Source organism: Indicator indicator, chromosome 2, assembly GCF_027791375.1.
Source record: "Indicator indicator isolate 239-I01 chromosome 2, UM_Iind_1.1, whole genome shotgun sequence".
NCBI classification, from domain to species: domain Eukaryota; kingdom Metazoa; phylum Chordata; class Aves; order Piciformes; family Indicatoridae; genus Indicator; species Indicator indicator.
This window is the reverse complement of record NC_072011.1, coordinates 4,922,233-4,943,677: the sequence shown is the minus strand read 5'-3', so window position 1 is coordinate 4,943,677 and position 21,445 is coordinate 4,922,233. Positions and strand designations below refer to the sequence as shown.

Sequence of the window (21,445 nt, the reverse complement as noted above, 5' to 3'; positions counted from 1 at the left end):
GAAAATGTGGAGCAAAACCACTTGCATGTGGTTTTGCTTTGTGTCATTTGCCTCATTGTAAAGCAAGTTTAGTCTGACCTAGGTGGCAGTGCCAGCCTATGCAGCTGCTGTTTTGTACAGAGTCTCAGCAGAAGTCTTTGTGCAGCATACCAGACCAGGGGCTTGATCTAGATTCAGAAGAGTATTTTATCTTCCTCCTGGATTTTGTTTTTTTTTTTTCCCATTCAAATCATTTATTAATACTTGTGCCAGTGCATAAGCAGAGCAGGAACAAGCAGCTAGTGACAGCTCATGGGAACAGGTTACTTCTTTAAGTATAACTGCTGCTGCTGATTGGAAATCTTGACACTTACAATTCTGAGGCTCAGTTTCTTTGACTTTAATCCTTCTTAGGGGTTTTTGTTTTGTTTTGTTTTTAATAGGGAAGCCCTTTTCAAAAAAGCAAAAAATAAGGCAAAAAAGAAACCACGAAAACGGTCTGACAGCTCTGGAGGATATAATCTATCAGATATTATTCAGAGTCCAGCCTCTACAGGTCAGTGGGAAAGAGGCTTCTTTCAGGTACAAAAAGAGAACCTAAAGCTCAATGTGAAATACAATTTCCTTCAGTAAGGAAATTTTGCAAGGACTCTTTCTTTTCTAGTGAACACCACAGTTGAATTTGAAGAATGAATTCTTAACTCCAAAAAGATATTTTTCCTCTTAAACTTGTGCCCAAGGTTCAGATTCTGTAAAAGCATGTATTTTATCAAATAAAGTTAATGGACACTTTCCATCTGGTTTTAATAAGTATAACCTTCCTGCTAAGGTGTTTTGGTTTGGGGCTTGTTGGTTTGTGGTGTTGTTTTCCTCCTTCTGGACTGTAAAAAGGAAATTAGTTGCTGTTTATTGAAAGGGTGGTTGAAGCCTTAATTTATCACTGGAAAGTGTCAGTGTTACTTCCTAAAGTGTGTATTGTGAAACAGAGAAAGAAAACTGGAAGTAATCTTACTCTGGCAAAATATTTAAGATAGTCTTAAATTTGCTTATACTCTATTACAGTCCAATATACTGGACTAGGTAAACTTCTGGGTATTTTGCATTTATCATGTGAAGTGAACTAACTTTCAGGTTATTTAAGCATGGTCAGGCTACCATAATTTAATAGTCCTGTCTTCTTTTCTTTTTTCCTAGGCTCAGTAAAGTTGGATAAAACTAACTCTGTGGAATCACTTCCAGAACTCTTAACATCTGACTCTGAAGGTAGTTATGCAGGTGTGGGTAGCCCCAGAGACTTGCAGTCCCCTGACTTCATGAAAGGATTTCATCCAGAGAAGACTGAGGTTGGATTTCATTGTTCCTCATTTATCTTTTTGTTGTTCATCTAATCCATCAAAAGCAAAGCTTGTATTTTGGAGGGTTCCTTAGAAGCTGATGTCCTTAAATGTAGTAAAAAACTTTAGTTATTGTTTGTCTGATAAAGCAAATATAAATCAGTATTCCTTGTTAAATTATATAAGGAGAATTTATTCACATGGTACTGCAAGAAGAATTTTTATATGTTGTAGTGTTAAAAAAAGTAAAAATGAAAGAACAATTGTAAAGTCTTTGTCTGCTTCATTTGAAATGCAAAGTGGATCTGAAATTCAGAAGCCAAAAAAACAGAAGCCAAAAACCTCCAGGAAATTCTTGCTGGTTTTTGACTGCTGTAGTTGTACAGAAGGACAGTCCGGGATACCTGAGCCATAACTAGCAAAAAGAAATAAGTTTGAGAGAGTTTTGCCTATGTTAAGTATTAAAGTTTTATAAGTGAACATCTCCAATTTTCCATTATCAAGATGCACATTTAGACTTAAGTAATTCAGGGTCCAGTGTGAGGTAAAAAAAAAAGTGTGGGCTGAGGGAAAAAGGTACAAATAGCAAACTGATCAAGGATTCACTTCGTTACTGCTAGTTCAAGGTATCCTTTAAAAATCTTTTTGCTTACATGTGTCATTCAGGTTGTTTGTAGTATTACTCTTTTTTTTCCAAATGAGAAAATGTGAGATGATTCAGCATTTTTCTGTCCTTTTTTTTTTTTTGGTTTTGTTTTTCAGATGAAGGACAAAGCATGCAGTCAGAGTATTAAACTCCCTCAACCTAACAAGGAGACAAAGTCATACAAGGCATCGTCAGCACTGACACAGTCTGTTCCACAGTCCATTCCTGGTGCCAAAAACAGCTCTGCAAGCTCTCCCAATTGGGTAGCAACCAGTTTCAGGTGGAGTAATAGTTGTGGTGTCTACCTAATTTGGAATCACTGTTCCACACTTGGTAGTGAATGCTGATAACCTTCGATTCAGACTGAAAAGCTATCTGCCCTTCAAAATCATCACACACATCTTGAGACCTGAATTAAAGATTTTAGTAGTTTTATTAAACTGGTACATTTTATTTAAATTATTCTTTGAGAAAAGCAATTGCTAGGTACATATTTTTATTTTCTAATTTTCTTTTCAAAGTGCTACCAGGACTTCTAATAGATCTTTTCAGAAGGCCTGCTTGGTTAACACTTTTCTTGGAAGCAGTCCGTACCTGAAGCCATGAGTAGCACCATTGTGCTTTGACATTTGTAAGGCATGCCTGTAGACTTAAATGGTCTGTGAAAATCAACACTGCAGGCTTGATTGGTACAGTAATAATAAATTGGTTATCAGCTTATGACCAAGGAGCAGTACTGTGATAGACTGCACTTCTCTCTTGCCTGGTGTCCTGCTCTTGATGGTTGTCAAGAGGTTCAAGGGAGGCTAAATCACAGAATCACAGAAACATTCAGGTTGGAAAAGACCCTCAGGAGCACCAAGTCCAACCCAGAACCCTACTCTACAAGGGTCACCCCTAAGCCATAGCCCCAAGCACCACATCCAAACTACCTTGAAACACATCCAGGCTTGGGGACTCAACCACCTCCCTGGGCAGCACATTCCAACGCCTGACCACTATTGCCATAAAAATATGTTTCCTCATGTCCAGCTTAAACCTACCCAGTTGCAGCTTGAGGCCATTCCCTCTTGTTCTATCACTAATGACCTGTGAGAAGAGACCAGCACCAGCCTCGCCACAAGGTCCTTTCAGGTAGTTGTAGGCAGCAATGAGGTCTCCCCTCAGCCTCCTCCTTTTCGTAGTAACCATCCCCAGCTCCTTCAGTCACTCTTCATCAGATTTATTCTCCAGGCCCTTCCCCAGCTTCATTGCCCTCCTCTGCAATGGCACCAGCACCTCCATATCTTTCCTGTACTGAAGTGCCCAAAACTGGACACAATCCTCAAGGTGTGGCCTCACCAGAGCTGAGAAGAGAATCTTGTAGTGATAACTACCCACAGTTTTCCCAGGCTCTGTTGATTTGTGGCTGATGGGCTTTGTTAATACAGGTGACAGGGCTGAAGAACTTAGAAGCTGCAGCTCTGTGGTGTATTGTTGGTAAGCAGGGCCCATTATGGATCCATGTTTTGTCCCACTGGGTTTTGCAAACCCAGTTTATGCAGAGAGAGGGTGACACAGCTCTGATGTTTAGCTGGTTTGGAAGAAGCTACACCTTTATCTACTGTCTTAAAAGTTCTTTTCAAAGATTTTTTTAAAGGATTGAATGGAAGGGTTAAAAATAAACTCATGATTATCCCTTGTACTTGTCCTTCACTTTTTCTGCTACAGCTGGTATGATGTCAGGAAGGTAGTGATGTTGTGTGGAATGTTTGAAGGATTAATACTGCAATGTATGTAGTTGAACTGCTGTGAAAGAGCAGTGACTTCCCAGTTGCTAATTCACTAGTCTGTCTATGGCAGAGGCAGAGGGATTGCAGCTTATTTTATTTCAAAGCCTGTTCTTGAATCCAGTTACAGCACAGCTTAGTTTACACATGCCTTTAAGTATGCAGATTTTAATTTATAGTTTTGTGTAAAGCTTGGGAGTGTCTCCAATTAATTAATATTTGTGTCTATGGAAGCTTAATATTAGGTCATTTGTGAAAAAAGAAACAGTTTGAGGATGTTACTGGTGTTTGTACAGAGCTCTAACTTTGCAGAGTGTTCTGTTTACCATGTGAAATAATTTTAATCCATTTCTTCAGAAGAAAGATCTAATTCAGCCTTCATGAAAGAACTGTCAGCAGTTCTTCTTTAGTAGGGAGCAGGAGCAGCTGACTACCAAATAAGTATCCTGGATTTAGGTTATCTATTTTTTTTTTCCCCTGAAGTAATCATAGTTCACATCTTTTTGTTTCATAGCATAATGAGTCTTGAAAGTATTTTTAGTGTGCTTTTAAATATGTGTATATTTATAAAAGTTTTGTCTGGAACATTCCATTTGAGGTTTGCCATAATTGAGGAAAGAGACATAAATTATACATCCGGTTCCCAGTCTTATGTATGATTTAAAGGATTTCAGTGAAGGCTGGAGCTGTGGAATGCAAGAAAAAATGAGTGCCTTGCAAGGTAACTTCTTGTTTTTCATGTAGCCCTGCCAGCCCTCCTGCTATGGATCTGAGAACCATCATGGAAATTGAAGAAAGTATGCAGAAACGTGGAACCATGCCAAAGGCAAATTCAGGGTTGGTAAAAAACCAAAATCTATAAAAGAAAAGTGTGATAGACGAGGTTATGATGAATTTACTTAGTGGTTCAGGCAGTACAGAGTTTAAAGAAAGCAGGAAAAAACCTACACTATTTTTTGCTGAATGGTTTTCTTTGTTTGCTTCATTATTGTGTCTTCTGTCAGCATATGAAATTTAGCCCTTTATTTTACTGTTACCTTGGTTAGTCAGCTACTGCAAAAGTATGTCTGAGCTGCTGAAATGTGAAAGAGCAAGCTAGTAAACTGGTGTCTTAAATCAGTAGCCTGTTCTGCTGAGCTTTCCTGTTTCCAACCAAAGAGAATTAATCCTTGGATGCTACTCTGACCCTGAAGTTTATTTCTTGTCCTGCATTCTCTGACCGCCCCTAGCCCCCATGTGCTGATATTGGCAATTCTCCCAGACAGAAGCAAGGGTGGTTCCTGATCAGAGAAGCATCCCAAAGACACAAGGAAATAAATGTACTTTTTCAGGAGGCAGTGGAATAAACCTAGTGTTTCTTAACTGGTAACATACCGAAGAGAACTAGAGATGAATTTCATGGCTTTTGAAGTGTGGCATTGAAGCTGGGACAGTAGTCCTGGAGCCTAGTAAAGGGTTAGTGTCTGGGTGGATTCAGAAGCTGTGAACAAAACTGCCAAGACTGAAGAATTCAAATAACTTAGAAAAGGAATTAATACAGATAGGAAAAATGGCTACATGCTGCTATATCCATTTCTTATGCAAGAATATTTTTGGTTTAAGGGAGCTAAGCTTGCAGCCTCTAAAGTCACAAGATTAGAAAATAGTGCTTGTTCATCTGGTGGTAGTCCATATCCATTTTGGAGACTAGATCCCTACTCTGCATGTTCCATTTATAGACATCTATATGAAGAGATGCTTTTTTTTCCTGTCATTTTTCATATTCATTGATCCTCCTTTTGCTCCCTAGCTGTCTAACCCTCCCCCCCCCACCTATGATACACTATGATATGCTCTAGACAAAGTATTTTGGACTGGAAAGGAAATACTTCTTAGTTTAATTTGCAAGATAAAAGGTGAATCATCTCAAAGGACATTAACATTACATCTTCTCTCTTTGCAATAACAATTCACAGCAGAATGGCATCTCATGGAATCAAGCTGTCTCAGAAGCAAAGGAAAATGATTGCCCTGGCAGCAAGAGATAATGGATCAGTAACTAGCAGCGTGGAGCATCCTTTGATAATACCCACACCACCTACAAAAGTTGCAAAACTAGGGAATGCATGGTATGTTAAAATGAAATATCACTTTTTCTTTGGAGGGTTTTTATGTTGCAGTCTCTTAGAAGCAGTTTCTTAAATAAAAGTGGCCTAGGGTTCTGTTCACTCAAAAAGATTAGCATTGAACTATCTTTATCTACACTTGGTTTTAACCTAGAAATTCAGAGGAGGCAGGGAAATGCAGTGGTTGCAGTTTAACAGTTCTTTGAGATTTTGCTGTAATGAGTCAGAAGCCTGCATCCCATCTGGTTCTTGCCTCTGTGTGATGAGGTACTTGCAGATGGTGTCAAAGTGAAGCATAGAAAAAGAAGATTGAGCACAAGCTCTGAAACTTAGTCAGCAGGAGGTTATTGAAAACCATGATGAATGCTGTTTTTTCTGTCAAAAACATAAAGAAAAATGTTAGCCCTTCCTGGGAGAAAGAGCTAGAATGACTTTGGAGTAGAACAAAATTGACTGAAATTACAGATAACAAGGTTATCTGGCTGTCTAGGAGCTAGGAAGAGTGACACATGCTGCTAAGAATTCTCATGGTAGAAGGATGCAGAATGGGTTTAAAATGACTTTTAATGCTGATTACACACAAATGTTCAAGCTAGTAGCACTGTATTGAATAGAAAAATGATTTGTCATCTGTTCAGTGAACTAAGTTTACAGCAATGAATGTAATGAGCTGCTAGCACGATTCATCTTTGTTGTTCACATTTACAGTTGGCTTGGAATGAAAGCATAAAGGCATGAATGTAGAAGTTGCAAGCTATGTGAATGTAATGTGTTTAATTAGTACAGAATACATACCCATATGCATACTCTTAATCTGAGGTAGGTGCTGGGCAGTTCTCCCTCTTTCCCTGTTCAAGAAGGTCTATGGCAACTCATTTCTCTACTGGTGTTCTAGAAGAATTGTGAGTCTGTCTCCTCTCCCTAGAGCTTACCTCTGTGCCTTGGTGGGAATAAAGCTTGCTGCACACCCACCAGTCACTCTGTTTTAAATGGTCTTTAGCTGTTTAAAATGCTATTGTAGGAGTTCTCCTTTTGTATTGCACAACTTTTATATGCAACAAAGCCAGAAGTAGGTTTCAGAAGACATTTGGGCTTCTCACAAAAGGTTTTTGTTGCTTCCTGAAGTCCTGTTTTTCAGTGTAAGATAAGTGGCTTTTTAGTAGTAGTGTGGCCAGCAGGTTGAGGGAGGTGATTCTCCCCCTCTACTCCACTCTGGTGAGGCCCCACCTGGAGCACTGTGTCCAGTTCTGGAGTCCCTATTACAAGGATCTGGAGGTGCTGGAATGTGTCCAGAGAAAGGCCATGAGGATGAGCAGAGGACTGGAGCACCTCTGCTATGGAGACAGACTGAGAGAGTTGGGGTGGTTCAGTCTGGAGAAGAGAAGGCTCCGAGGAGACCTTCCTGTGGCCTTCCAGTATCTGAAGGGGACCTACAAGAAAGCTGGGGAGGGACTTTTTAGGTTGTCAGGTAGTGATAGGACTAGGGGGAATGGAGCAAAACTAGAAATGAGTAGATTCAGACTGGATATTAGGAAGAAATTTTACACCATCAGGGTGGTGAGACACTGGAACAGGTTGCCCAGGGAGGTGGTAGAAGCCTCATCCCTGGAGGTTTGGTAAGTCCAGACTGGATGTGGCTGTGAGCAACCTGCTCTAGTGTGAAGTGTCCCTGCCTGTGGCAGAGGAGTTTAGATGATCCTTGAGGTCCCTTCCAACCCTAACAATTCTATGACTGAAGCACATTAGTTAGATGCCTCTATTTAAATGGTTTGCTTTTAATACAGCAAATAAGGTATTAAGGAGAGCTGTGATAAAAAGCATATGAACCTTGATCTAACATCTGAAGAGTTTGGCTGTTCATCTGCTCTCTGATAGATAATTCTTAACTGTTGGGTGTTACTTAATTTCAAACTACAAACTGTCTGTGAACTTTTCCTCACATTTAAAAAGCAAATATAGACTTAAAGAAGTATACACTTAAAGAACTATCTGGGCCACTCAATTCAACAAAGATGTTGAGATGCTCCAATGTGTCCAGAGAAGGGCAACAAAGCTGATGAGGGTTCTGGAGCATAGCCCTGTGAGGAGAGGCTGAGGGAGTTGGGGGTGTTTAGTCTGGAGGAGGCTCAGGGGAGACCTTACTGCTCTCTACAACTACCTGAAGAGAGGTTGTAGCCAGGTGGGGGTTGGGCTCTTCTCTCAGTGACAGAACAAGAGGACACAGTCTCAAGCTGTGCAGGGGCAAGTTCAGGCTTGATCTTAGAAAGAAGTTCTTCCCAGAAAATGAGATTGGCCATTGGAATGTGCTGCCCAGGGAGGTGGTGGAGTCACCATCCCTGTAAGTATTTAAAATAAGCCTGCATGAGGCACTTAGTGATTAGGTTTAGTTGATTAGATGGTGCTGGGCACTTGATCTCAGAGGTTTTTCCCATCCTGGTTGATTCTGTGATTTTGTAACTTGTAAAAGCAAGTATAGACAAGTATAGATTGATTATTGATTATTGAATACATTAGATAAGTGTCTCCAGAAAATACATTGTGCTCTTAAGGTTCTGATTAAACAGCTTTTGAAAGGAGCTAGGCTCTACCATGTTCCCATCTTGAGTGTAAAGGGCAGAGTCTACTTCAGCAGGATGGAATCCAATCTAACGCTCATGTGGTCACCATTCATGATTCTGTACATTCCCCTGCAGTATTCCTCTGGCTGCCCATCTGGAAAATGCCAGTTGCTTAAGAGTTCAAACAAAGAACCAGTGGGAGGTATATGAATGTTTAAAATTATGCCTAGCTGCTGGAAGAGAGCATTTGTTAATAAATTTAATCTGCTTTAGACAAGCCATCAAGTTTGTGATTGCCTCTGCTCCTTCCTCCAATTATTTTTGTGTGTAACGTAAAATAAGGTTTACTCCTCTGCCCTAATAGTGTATCTGCAGAGTTATATTCTTTAAATTCACAATGGACTGTGAATTTGGCACTGGACTGAGCTTTCCATGCATGCAATGTAGCTGAAGCCACAGAACTTGTGTTCCAATGAAATAAGATATTCATCTTGGATGTGCAGTGAGCACGTTTGCCAGAAGGGTGTGGGACCTTCCGCCTCTTTCTCTCTTGACTGAAAGACAGAGTCTATCACACACAATGTCCTACCTTTTCCACCTCCAGTTTCACAGTTTTTGAGGGGCTGAATCTGTGCTTTCTCCTTTGAGGAAAAGTAGAAATTAGAAGGTTGGGGGAGGAAACCACGCTAGTAATACTTTGGGCATATGTCATGCAAGAAGCTAGGTGTCAACTTCATTAGTTTGATTGAGGGAGGGGACTGTTGTTTACTGTAGTTTTATTTTTAGTAACTGGAAAGACCCTCTTTTCTGTCTGAATCATGGAATAATATGGAGTCTTGTAAAGCACAAGTATAAAATAAATTTTGCTTATTTGTTTTAATTTGAAAGGTCATCTTCATTACATTCTGCTTTCCCAAAATCATTCCGTGATCTTGTAATGGAAGAAGAAAAATCTATGAATAATTCATCTGGTCCTGGTATCAAGAGAGGTGGATATAAAGGATCTGAGGATTCATCAGTCCAAAACACCATAAGGTAAGAGAGCAGTCATTTCCTAATTATCAACCATTGTACAAGAACCACAGTAACGTGTTTAAGTTCTGCTGCAATAAGAAAGGATAAAATTGTCACTTAAAATAAAAAAAAAAAATCCTCTGGTCAATTCTTTTAATGCTTCTGTTAATAGAATTTTGTGAGTGGAATACTCTTATGAACAGGAAGCTTAAAGACTAGAAGGATTTGATACCACTGCTAATATTTTGAGGCCGTAGTGTTTGTGTCCATAGATATGGACACATGTATATGTGTATATGTATACATCTATGTATGTATGTATACAGGCACTTCAGGCTGCAAGCAGTGTCTCTGTGTGTGTACATTAGTAGGTGTATGCCTGTATAAAACTGATAAGCCTTTATTTTCTAAATGCTGTAGAAATTACATGTGCTTTAGCATTGAGATATGGCACGTGTCAAATGGAATTCATCTAGGAGCATTTCTGTGTAACTGCTAAGTGGATAAAATCTGTTTATTCATAGAATCACAGAATGTTAGGGGCTGGAAGGGACCTCCAAAGATCATCCAGTCCAACCCCCTGCCAGAGCAGGATCACCTAGAACAGATCACACAGGAACACATCCAGGCAGGTCTTGAAATCTCCAGAGAGGAGACTCCACAACCCCCCTGGGCAGCCTGTTCCAGTGTTCTGTCACCCTCACAGGGGAAAAAAATTATCTCGTGTTTCCGTGGAACTTCCTATGCCTCAACTTCCACCCACTGCCCCTTGTCCTGTCATTGGGCATCACCCAGCAGAGCCTGGCTCCATCCTCTTGGCACTCACCCTTTACATATTTATAAACATTAATGAGGTCACCCCTTAGTCCCCTCCAAGTTAAAGAGCCTCAGCTCCCTCAGTCTCTCCTCATAAGGAAGATGTTCCACTCCCCTAATCACTTTTGTGGCTCTGTGCTGGACTCTTTCAAGCAGTTCCTTGCTTCCCAGCCCTTCCTGAACTGAGGGGCCCAGAACTGGACACAACACTCCAGATGCAGCCTCACCAGAGTAGAGGGGAAGGAGAACCTCTCTTGACCTACTAACCACAACCCTTCTAATCCACCCCAGAATGGCACTGATCTTCTTGGCCACAAGAGCACATTGCTGGCTCATGGTCAGTCTCCCATTCACTAGGTCCCCCTTATTCAAACACACAGAATTGTAGAATTGCCTGGTTGGAAGAGACCTTAAGATTGAGTCCAACCATAACCTAACATCTCTCTGTACACAACTGTTACTCCATGTGCTTAAGCTCCTCATCCAAATGCCTTTTAAACACCTCCAGGGAGGGTGACTCCATCTCTTCCCTGGGCAGCCTCTTCCAGTGCCAAGTTCTGCCGAGTTTCTTTTAAGCTGACTTAATTGTTTAGCTGCAGTTTTTCATTAATTAAGAGGATGTACTGATGTATGGATGGATTGGTTATGGCCGTGTATTACAATGTAGAGGGCTATCATTATAAGGACAAAAATAACTTCTTCTGAGGTGCATGTGAATGATTTGTGTAGTTATTAGACAATATTGCTCTTTAGCCAAGTTGTTTTGGCCATTCATCCTCTTGCTACCTCCAATAAAACCTCTGGTTGTGATTAATATAGCTGTCTAAGCTGAGGAAAGAAATCTCAGCCTTATTCCTGAAGGTTTGTATGACTGAGTTGCCCACCCATCTACATCTCTTCCCACTCTCATCCTTAACTTTGAATGCTGTGCATTTCCAATATGTTTATAAGGTAGAGGGCCTGCAAATCCTACAGACTTTCCCACCTACTGTCTGGAAGCAGTGCAAGCCAGATCCCTCACCATGACAGGGAAGCCAAGGGTGACAGCAGGACCAACTGGGTGATGGCCTCTCTGGCAAGGTCACAGGCCCACTTGTACTGGAGTGCAGTGAGCAGGACAGGCTCTGTGACAGAAACCAGGGTGAGCCACCATCAGTGAGCACAGACAGGCCCATTGGGATGAGGAAGGCAGGGTTGAGGTCAAACCTGCAAGTCAAGTCATGGCCAAGAACAGCAGGGTTGGGCTTGGGCTTGCAGCATAGCTCAAGGCCTAAGACTGAGACACTGAGCTCCAGTGTGGTTCCTGAGTAAAGAAAGGAAGCCCCAGTGAGCCTTGGCACAACTCTAGTCATAGTGACCTGACTCAGTGTGCTCAAAGGTCACTCAAAGTGACCTTACACAGATGTGCTGAGGGAGAAGAGTTTGCAGAGCCTGTTGGTGCACACTCATTTCCTTCCATTTTTTTTCTTACTCATTTCCTGTTCTATCCCACTCCAAAAACTGTCCCCTCCATAAGGAAAAGAAAGTCCTGCAGGGTCTCCCGCTTAGTTGCTCAGCTTGTACAGAAACTAATATTTCCCTAGGACAGAAGTAGTATTTGTAGATAAAAACCAAAATGAAGGTAGAAATATGTGTGAGGGATGGTGTTAGAGGAGAGAGGTAGGAGGGATTTGGAAAGTGTGTGTAACAAGTGGGTGTACTTCAGGAACAGGGATAAAGCTGGAGTCATCGTGGTGAGTGGAGATGTAGGGACATGAAGCACCAAGCTGCTGAAAAATAGGTATCATTAATTTTGTTGCTGTCCAAATAATAAAGCTTTAGGTCAGATAAGAGATGAGAAGGGCTGGTAACAGGGGGATTTGCACTGGATGCTATTAGTAGCCTTGTCATACCTGCTCTGACATCTTCATGGAGTAATTTCTTTTCCTTTTGCATTGCTTTGCCTGGTCTTAGTAGTCTAGACGGTCTGCATCCTCTCAGAGTGGATTATTTGGGCTAAATCCAGGCCTAATATGTTAGTTGTCTGAAAATGATATGTTAAGCTAGTGGGAGATTCATCACTTGGAGAAGAGAGCACTTCCAGAGTTATTTGAGGGTGTTTTGATTTGTGTCTGAAGATGCTTAATTTCTCTCTGTTAGGTCTTGACAACTAGTTCTTCCATCTGAAAAAGTTAGGAGTTGAGTTTCTAGTTTAGGGTAATTTTATTCTTTGACTGACTGTACAGCTCCTGTCCAGGCAGGCTCTGTTTTGTCTGTAGCGTTCAAGGCCTGGTTTTGTGAAGATTAGTTACCCACACCTTTACCTCTTCCTTTCTAAGGAAAGGAAATTGCAAGTGCACAGAGCACAAGGAATCCTCATCTGTTTATGTCAGACCTGCTGATGGCATGCCAAAGGTTCTTGTATTGCTACTGTTCTTGCTTTGTCTTTCTTCTTTGGACAAACAGTGCAGTAATGAAACTCAGAGTAAGCTTTTCTGGTTGTTACATAAACACTCTTCCATAGAGTGTCACCTTCCAACTTATGGAAACTTGAAATTTTCTGTAGATGAACCATATCTACTCTTCTCTGCTGAGAACCCATCTGGAGTACTGTGTCCAGCTCTGGGGCCTCAAACACAGCCAAGGAAGTGGACATGCTGGAGTGGGTCCAGAGGAGGGACACCAAGATGATCAGAGGGCTGGAGCACCTTCCCTGTGAAGGCAGGCTGAAAGAATTGGAGCTGTTCAGCCTGGAGAAAGAAGGCTCTGGGAAGACCTTGGAGCTACATTTCAGTATCTGAAAGGGCCCTACAGGAAGGCTGGGGAAGGACTCTTTAGAAGGGCTTGTAGTGATAGGGTGAGGAGCAATGGTTTGAAACTGGAGCAGGGCAGATTTAGGTTGGGCATGAAGGACAAAGTTCTTTACACTGAGAGTGGTGAAATACTGGAACAGGCTGCCCAGGGATGTGGTTGAGGCACCAGCCCAGGAGAGATTCAAGATCAGACTTGATGTGGCCCTGGGCAGCCTGATCTAGCTGGAGGCATCCATGCTCATTGCAGCAGGGGTTGGACAAGATGACCTTTGAGGGTCTCTTCCACTCAGTGTGATCTGTGGATCTGAGAATGTCATGAATGTGATGTGAAGTGGATTCAGTCCAGAGGCAGATCAGCCCAGAAGCTGTGCTATGTGGATGTGGCTGCATTGTTTCCAGGGACAGCTCAGCCTTGGGAGTTATGCTCTGCAGCTGTGCATGTGGAGCTCCTAGTCCAAGCTGGAAACATAGGCCTGACGTGACTGAACTTTGTTGTGGCAGCCTGGGTTGTCTTCACTCTGTTACTCTAGGGAGCAGTGAAGAGGCTTAGTGGAAACAAGTCTTTGTGGCTTTGCGTGGGAATGGCCCAGTTCTGGCATGGCTAATAATGAGCTAGTAAGTAGTACATGACTCAAATGGTACAGTAAAACCCAAGAGGTTCTGCAGGAGACCAGGCTTTGTGTTCCATTTTTGAGAGCACTCATTAAATCAGGGAGGCACCGGACCTGAACTGCCTTCAAATGCACAAATCCTCCAGAAACACTGGGGAGCTGAGTGCTGGGACATCTTGGTGGCTGTGCAGGAGTCAGGGCAAGTTCAGCCAACTTGAGTTAATCAAGTTGGTTCAGTACTGATGATGCTTGGCTGGTTTGTTTCCATGCAGAACCACTTAATGTCTCTGCATTTAATTTTCAAGACTTCCAGGTTTCCAATTTCTGTATTTTTTGAGGCTTTTTTCTCTCCATTTTTCTGTTTATGCTAGCTTCAGGTTTCCCATCTGTCCCATTTCTCCTACTTCTTTTCATGCCAGCTGAAGACTTAAATTTAGCATAATGAAATACCTGCAGTTGATTTAATGTCTGAACTGAGTGTCTTGCTAGCAAGAGGCACAGAAGTACTTATGTACAGCTTTAGATTACCTGAACTGCTTCCTACTTTTTAAAGCCACATTTAAATTGAGGGAGATGAGACAGGTATTTAAACTTCTCTTTTAACTGAGCACTAGAGTGTGCTGTGATCCTGGAACTATGAATTCCAAGTTTGGGAAATTTCTGCTGTGGTGGATTTTTTTTTTTTTAATTGTTGTTTGGGTTTGGGTTTTTTGTTTATTTGTTTGGGGTTTTGTTTGGTTTTGTGTTTTGATTTGTTTGGAGGTTTGTTTGGTTTTGTTTAGAAATCTCAGTCTGGAAAGAACTTTTCATCTGTACTGAAACTGATTTGTGAAATCTAGCAATCTACTTGGATTTGTTAATAGGGATTGTGAGTGGGAAGAAGAGCATAGCTGGCAAATGGGATGGTGAGCATTATTAAAGCAGGTGGAAAAAGAGAGTTAAGAGATGAAACCAGAATTAAAGCATTTAGTAAGTTTTTACAAACATGCTCTTAAACCAGCAAGCAAAAACCTGCTACCTTCTTATCTTCTCCTACCTTCCTTTCTTCTGGTTCTTCTATGGTTTTTCTTGTGTTATCATTCTTAAGTGAAGTAAAAGCTAGCAGCTAATTTATCTAGACTTCAGCTAAAAAGTAGGCCTCTGCTTTTGAGATCACAGAATAATTTAAACTCTCTAGTTCAGCCTCCTGCTCAGAATAAGTCAGACTAGATCACATTGTTCAGGGCCTGGTCCACTTGAGTTGTGACTGCTTGCAGGTCTGAAGATATCTCAACCTTTCTGGGCAACATGTTCCAGTGTATGATCATCCCCATACTGAGATTCTTAATGTTCTTTTTCCCTTGTATCTAACTGGGATTTCCTGTTTTGCAGCTTGGGTATATTGCCTTTCATTCTGTCACTGTGCCCCTCCAAGATTCTTGCTGTATCTTTTCTCTACCATCCAGTTAGGTAGTTGAAGACATGGATGAGATCTCCCCATTGCCACCTCCCTTTAGGATGAGCAAACCACAATTTTCCCTGTTGTGTGCTCCAGCCCCTAGTATTGGTACCCTTCCACTGGATTTGCTCCAGACTGACAGCATCCTTGTATTTGAGGAGCCCAAGTGTATGATAACTCTATGTAGGCTAACAACTGCAGCACAGAGTGGAAGAATCACTTCCTGCAACTGCCTGGCTTCACTCCTGCTGGTACAGCTGCCTTTGCTGTGAGGACATGTGCCAATTCGTGTTCTACTTGATGCCAGTCAGCTCTCTGCAGGACTGCAGAACAGCCCCACTGCTGCATGGGGCTATTCTCTTCCAAACACTTGGAATACTTGCAGTTGCCTTTGAAGTCAATGAAATTCAGTTGGGTTTTGATGAGAGATGTTGTACTGCAGATTTTTTGAGACCTTGCCCTCATTGCTTAGCAGTAAAAAGGAAGAGATTGGTTGGATGGGACCTTGAAGATGATCTAGTTCCAACTCCCCTTGCCATGGGAAGGAGCACCTGATTGCTGAAGGCCTCATCCAGCCTGACCTGGAACACCTCCAGGGAGGAGGCATCCATGATCTTCCTTGGGCAACCTCTTCCAGTGTCTCACCACCCTTACTGTAAAGAATTTCTTCCCAACATCCAGTCTAAATCTGCTGTTCTGGGAAAAATACTGTAGGCAAAGAACTTAGCAGTGACTGGAGTTCTCTTGGCTTTCTACAGATTTTTTCCCCCCTCTTTTCCAAGAGTTTGTGGCCACTTAGAGAGGATTACCAAAGCCTTAATGAAAACTGGAACTGATTTATTAAAACACCAACACCCCTTAGAGGTTTTTTAAACAGTGCTATAGAGTAATTTAGAGCAGCCTGCCAGCATTTCTTAGTATGCTGTAACATAACTGGAAATGAAAGAAATTGCTGAAATTTGAAATGGCAAGAACAGGACTCTTTTTCTACTGATGGAGGCTTTTCCTGACAGATACACTTGTCTCTTAAGGCATACAATGTACCAAATGTGATTTCTTTTTGTTGAGGGGTTGACATTTTGCAACTGAAGAAAGTATCTTCCTGGGGGGAACTCTATGGTATTGCAGGAATTTTGGTTTTTTCAGTTGTGTTAGTTCTAGTTTTATGCTCTTCTTATGAATGTGGGAACTGGTTGCAGGATGTGTACTGAAAATCCATCATTTCTGAGCTTACACTTCAGGAAATAATTTACTAGTGCTGTGGTAGCACTGGTTCTTTTACATGACACACTCATTTTGACAATTGTTGTGGTATTTTATCTTGAAGACATTTTTCTCATATTAATTTCAGAATCTTGTTAGTGCCTAACTCATTTTTACATGTCAAAATGACTTCTTGTTGTTAAAATAGCATTGTTCAAATGCTCACATGTTAGAAAATCAGCCTTTGTATATTGCCTCTGTGGTTGGAAAAGACCTGCTGGACACACTCTTAATGCACCCCAGGATGCCATTGGCATTGGAGCAAGGGGGTGCATTAGGAAGAGTGTGTTCATCAGATCAAGGGAGGTTTTCCTCTGCTCTAGTGAGGCCCCACCTGGAATATTGCATCCAGTTTTGGGCTCCCCAGTTCAAGAGGGACAGGGATCTACTTGAGAGAGTCCAACAGAGAGCTGCCAGGATGATTAAGGGACTGGAGCACTGCCTTATGAGGAGAGGCTGAGAGCCCTGGGGCTGGTTAGTCTGGAAAAGAGAAGAATGAGAGGGGAGCTAATACATGTATATATATATATATATATATATATGTATCTGAGGGCTGGGTGTCAGGAAATAAGAGACAGCTTCTGCTTACTTGCACCCTGTGATAGGACAAGGGGCAGTGGATGTAAAGTACAGCACAGGAAGTTCCTGTGCCTCCTCAACATGAGGAGGAACTTCTTCACTCTGATGGTCACAGAGTACTAGAACAGGCTGCCCAGAGGGGCTCCTTCTCTGGAGCCTTTCAAGACCCACCTGGATGCATTCCTGTGGGACCTGTGCTAGATTCTATGGTCCTGCTCTGGCAGGTGGGTTGGACTCAAAGATCTCTAGAGGTTCCTTCCAAGCCCTAACATCCTGTGATCATCAAATCCAAGCACTATGGAACTTTACCAGGCCCACTACTACACCATAGGAAGCCAGAATTAACACCCAGACTGGAAATCCATTAAGTTCTGGTAGTCAGAAATGAACATCAGTGTCTCCTGTAGTCACAGTATCACAATATCATTACATCCTAATGCATTTCATCTGGAAAAACTCTGTAGCTGCTGTAAATTTGTAGGAGAATGCTCTGTAAATGACTTTCACTTTTCTTTCCAATCTCTTCCAGGTGCACCACTAGAAATAGCCCAGGTCTGGAAGACCATGTTCTGGATTCTCCACATCTGGAGAGTCACAAGTAAGTCTGACAAGTGACTTAGATTTTGGAGCTTGATTTCTGATTCTGGAGCTTGATTTCTGTGTGCTGTGCTGATCTTGTTCTTGATGTTGCCTCATAATGTCATTTGTTTTCTTTTGTGCAGTCCTTGGTTAGCAGCATCACCAGCTAGCTCTCCTGTCATAGCACCTGTCATGTTTTCAGCTATTGTAGAGGAAGAGCTCCAGCAAGAAGCTGCTCTTATTAGGAGCAGAGAAAAACCTTTGGCTTTGATCCAGGTAAAATGTTAAGTTGCTGCAGCTGCAAAGTAACATGAAGAGTTTCCAGCAGCTGTTTGAGAGATCAGTTTTATGATGAGTTATGGATTGTAGTATCATTTACATAATGATATTTAATATCTAATAATAATAACTTCACATTGCTGTTTAATAAGGTAGGCCTGTATGAAAGTCAAGTCAAGACTGCTAAGTCCATGATTAATGCATACACAACATCAGAAAACGTTTGAGGTTGAAAGGAACCTCTGGTAACTGGCTAATCCAGACCTCCTGGAGTGCTTGTGTCCTGCTGTGTTGCCTTTCCAGCAGGCAGTTAAAGTTAGAATCACAGAATCATAGAATTGTTAGGGTTGGAAGGGACCTCAAGGATCATCCAGTTCCAACCCCCCTGCCCTGGGTTTGGGTTGCTCAGAGCCACATCCAGCCTGGCCTTAAAAACCTCCAGGGATGAGGCTTCCACCACCTCCCTGGGCAACCTGTTCCAGTGTCTCATGAGGGTGCTTTCTTCCTAACACCCAATCTGAATCTACCCATTTTCCCAATGAGGAGCAGAGCCTTCAAGTTGTCTGAAGGCCTCATCTCCTACTTCTTCGCAGTTAGGAGGTCTGTAGCAGCCCTGCCTTTGGAACCAGTAAAGCCAGTTCATAACCACACTGCTGGTGTGAGTGTAGCTCTGACACTGCCATCCCTGTTCTTTTTCCCTTCCAGATCGAGGAGTGTGCTATTCAAGACTTGTTGATCCACTACGAAGCATTTGACAACCCTGATGAATTTGTGACTGTTGAAAGGGCTCCACAGGGACCGATAGCAGCACCTATGTGGAACAAGCACTAATTTGGACTCTTCACAGTCCATGCTGTATATGCACTTCTGAAGGTCTAATTCTCATAAATCACAACTGGAGGAAGAGGAATCTTTGCAATTTTTAACATCAGCATTAAAGCCCTGCACATAATCACTAGGTATTTGTTAGAGAGAATGGAAATAATGAGCTCACTGTGTCCTTTACCCACAGTATCTATCCTATGTATGTTTTGAGAGAATTTCCTTAACAAGAGAATGCTCCATGAAGCTGTAGACTGGAAATGCATTTGCTAATCTTCAGTTGGGAGGGGTTTCTGTTCACTTCACGGGTGGCTGAAAAGCGAATGCTTCTTTTGTGATTTCACGTGGAATTGACTCTGCAGAATCATACATCTTTAAACTTTTGGGGTGCTTATGTTCTTCAGAGCTTCCTGGCAAACTGTTGGCAAAAGTTTGTGCTTGAACTTTATGTAAAAAGTACAGTCTGATCATGCAGTTTTCCTTAAGTGTGCAGGTCCTGGCTCTCTGATTGTTGTGGCCAGTACTTCTTACTGTAATGCTCCTTGATGGACCTCTGTGCTGTGCTAAGTACCCTGCCACTGCCTGCTCCCAGTTGAGTTGTGCATGTTTGAACACTGTTGTGAGACTGGCCTGTGAGCAGTCAGCTCTGGTGTGAAGTAGAGCACACAGCTGAAGGGAAGATGGTGGCACTTAATCAGCTCATACATAGTCTTAATCTGGTAAATATGGTACAGTCACAGAACCACTGTCTTTAAGGTACAATTCACTTGGAAGTGCTGAGGAAACAAAACAGATCTCTGTATTCATTGTGAAAGCTTATAGGGATGAATGCTTGACTTGGGGGATTTGCAGACACCTAACTTTCAAAGATTATCATAGGTGGCTTTGGGTATTTGTGTGTTCTGAAGTTCTCTGTGCCTGGTTTAAACAAATTTACATAAATATATAAAAAGTTTAAAAAACAAAAAGTAGCCTTATCTGCAATGTTGTCTAGTTTGTCTGTTGGTATAGGTGTGTTTGAACTTGTATTTTTCAGTAGTGTTCAGTACACAGACTCTGGAAACTTAGAATTGAAAGAGCTACAGAAAATGAATGTAGAGAACGATCACTGTGTGATAAAAGAATCATGGGAGGGGGGAAACCCAACCTATGTAGAGATGTCTAATGGTTTCAGGTCAAGCTGCACCAAAAAAAATCCCCCACAAAAATTGTGAAGAAATGCAATAAACCATAAAATCCTGATTTACACCACCATAGGTGACTTTCATGTGCTGTCTATATGTCATCAATGCTTTAGGTAACTGTGGAGTAATCTAAAAGTATTTATTTTGTGCACAGAACAAGAACTGTAGGCATGTGGAAGCTGCCACAGCAAAAAGGTGATGTAGCTTTTTATTCTCTTTGAAGTTTTACTGATGATTGATTCCCTGTCCTGATGACAATGCTTGCATTAAGAGCTTGACTTGCTGCAGGGCCTTAAGGCCTGCTGAAACTATCTGGGAATCACAGAATGGTAGGGGTTGGAAGGGACCTCTGAAGATCATCAAGTCCACCCCTCTGCCAGAGCAGGATCACCTAAAGCAGATCACATAGGAACATGTAAGGCAGGCCTTGAAAGCCTCCAGAGAGAAATTCATAGGATCACAAAATCAGAATCACAGAATCAGCCAGGCTGGGAGAGACCTCCAAGATCACCAAGTCCAAGTGATCACCCAACCCTAACTAATCAACCAGACCATGGCACCAAGTGCCTCATCCAGGCTTTTCTTAAACACCTCCAGGGATGTTGACTCCACCACCTCCCTGGGCAGCCCATTCCCATGGCCAATCTCTCTCTCTGTGAAGAACTTCTTTCTAAGATCAAGCCTAAACCTCCCCCTGCACAGCTTGAGACTGTGTCCTCTTGTTCTGGTGCTGGTTGCCTGGGAGAAGAGACCAACCCACACCTGGCTACAACCTCCCTTCAGGTAGTTGTAGAGAGCAATGAGGTCTGCCCTGAGCCTCCTCTTCTCCAGGCTAAACACCCCCAGCTCCCTCAGCCTCTCCTCACAGGGCTGTGCTCCAGACCCCTCCCCAGCCTTGTTGCTCTTCTCTGGACATGTTCCAGCATCTCAACATCTTTATTGAATGGAGGAGCCCAGAACCGGACACAGTGCTCAAGGTGTGGTCTAACCAGTACTGAATATAGGGGCAGAATGACTTCCCTACTCCTGCTGGCCACACTCTTCCTGATGCAGGCCAGGATGCCATTGGCCTTCTTGGCCACCTGGGCACACTGCTGGCTCATGTTCAGCTGCTGTCAACCAGTACCTTCCAACCAGGTTGGAAGGGACCTCAAGAGATCATCAGGTCCAACCCCCCTGCCACAGCAGGGTCACTTAGGGTAGTCCACACAGGAATGCATCCAGGTGAGTACACTCTGGGGGTAGCTTATGGTACACACAAACTCTAACAAAACTCCAGAGCCAGGCAGTCGTATCAACAGCTGTAAATAAATGTCTTTCTGTGGAAGGGGAAGAACTTACATTTTCTTCAGTTGCATTATCATTTCCCGGTATTAATGTGAGGTCAGTCTATATTTTGTGTGTGTGTGTGGAACTGACAATTACATTGTCATCAAGCTTGACAACAACCTCTTTACATATTTATAAACATGAATGAGATCACCTCTCAGTCTCCTCCTCTCCAAGCTACAGAGCCCTCAGCTCCCTCAGTCTCTCCTCAAGAGGAAGATGTTCCACTCCATCATTTTTGTGGCTCTGCACTGGACTCTTTCAAGCACTTCCCTGAGGTCCTTCTTGAACTGAGGGACCCAGAACTGAACACAACATTCCAGATACAGCCTCACCAGGGCAGAGTAG

The 21,445-nt window shown here is 42.3% G+C and overlaps 1 protein-coding gene across 1 annotated transcript in view; it reads left to right on the top strand.

The window, feature by feature from the left end:
- IBTK (inhibitor of Bruton tyrosine kinase) overlaps positions 1-18,792 on the top strand; it is a 50,386-nt gene extending 31,594 nt beyond the window's left edge. Inside the window, exons 20-28 of the mRNA XM_054393225.1 lie at positions 423-535; positions 1,174-1,322; positions 2,076-2,239; positions 4,473-4,565; positions 5,684-5,836; positions 9,280-9,426; positions 17,434-17,502; positions 17,627-17,759; positions 18,468-18,792. Of these exons, the coding sequence (XP_054249200.1) occupies positions 423-535; positions 1,174-1,322; positions 2,076-2,239; positions 4,473-4,565; positions 5,684-5,836; positions 9,280-9,426; positions 17,434-17,502; positions 17,627-17,759; positions 18,468-18,593 (1,147 nt within the window). The 3' untranslated portion in view covers positions 18,594-18,792. The remainder of the gene's footprint in view (positions 1-422; positions 536-1,173; positions 1,323-2,075; positions 2,240-4,472; positions 4,566-5,683; positions 5,837-9,279; positions 9,427-17,433; positions 17,503-17,626; positions 17,760-18,467) is intronic.
- The last annotated feature ends 2,653 nt before the right edge of the window (positions 18,793-21,445 follow it).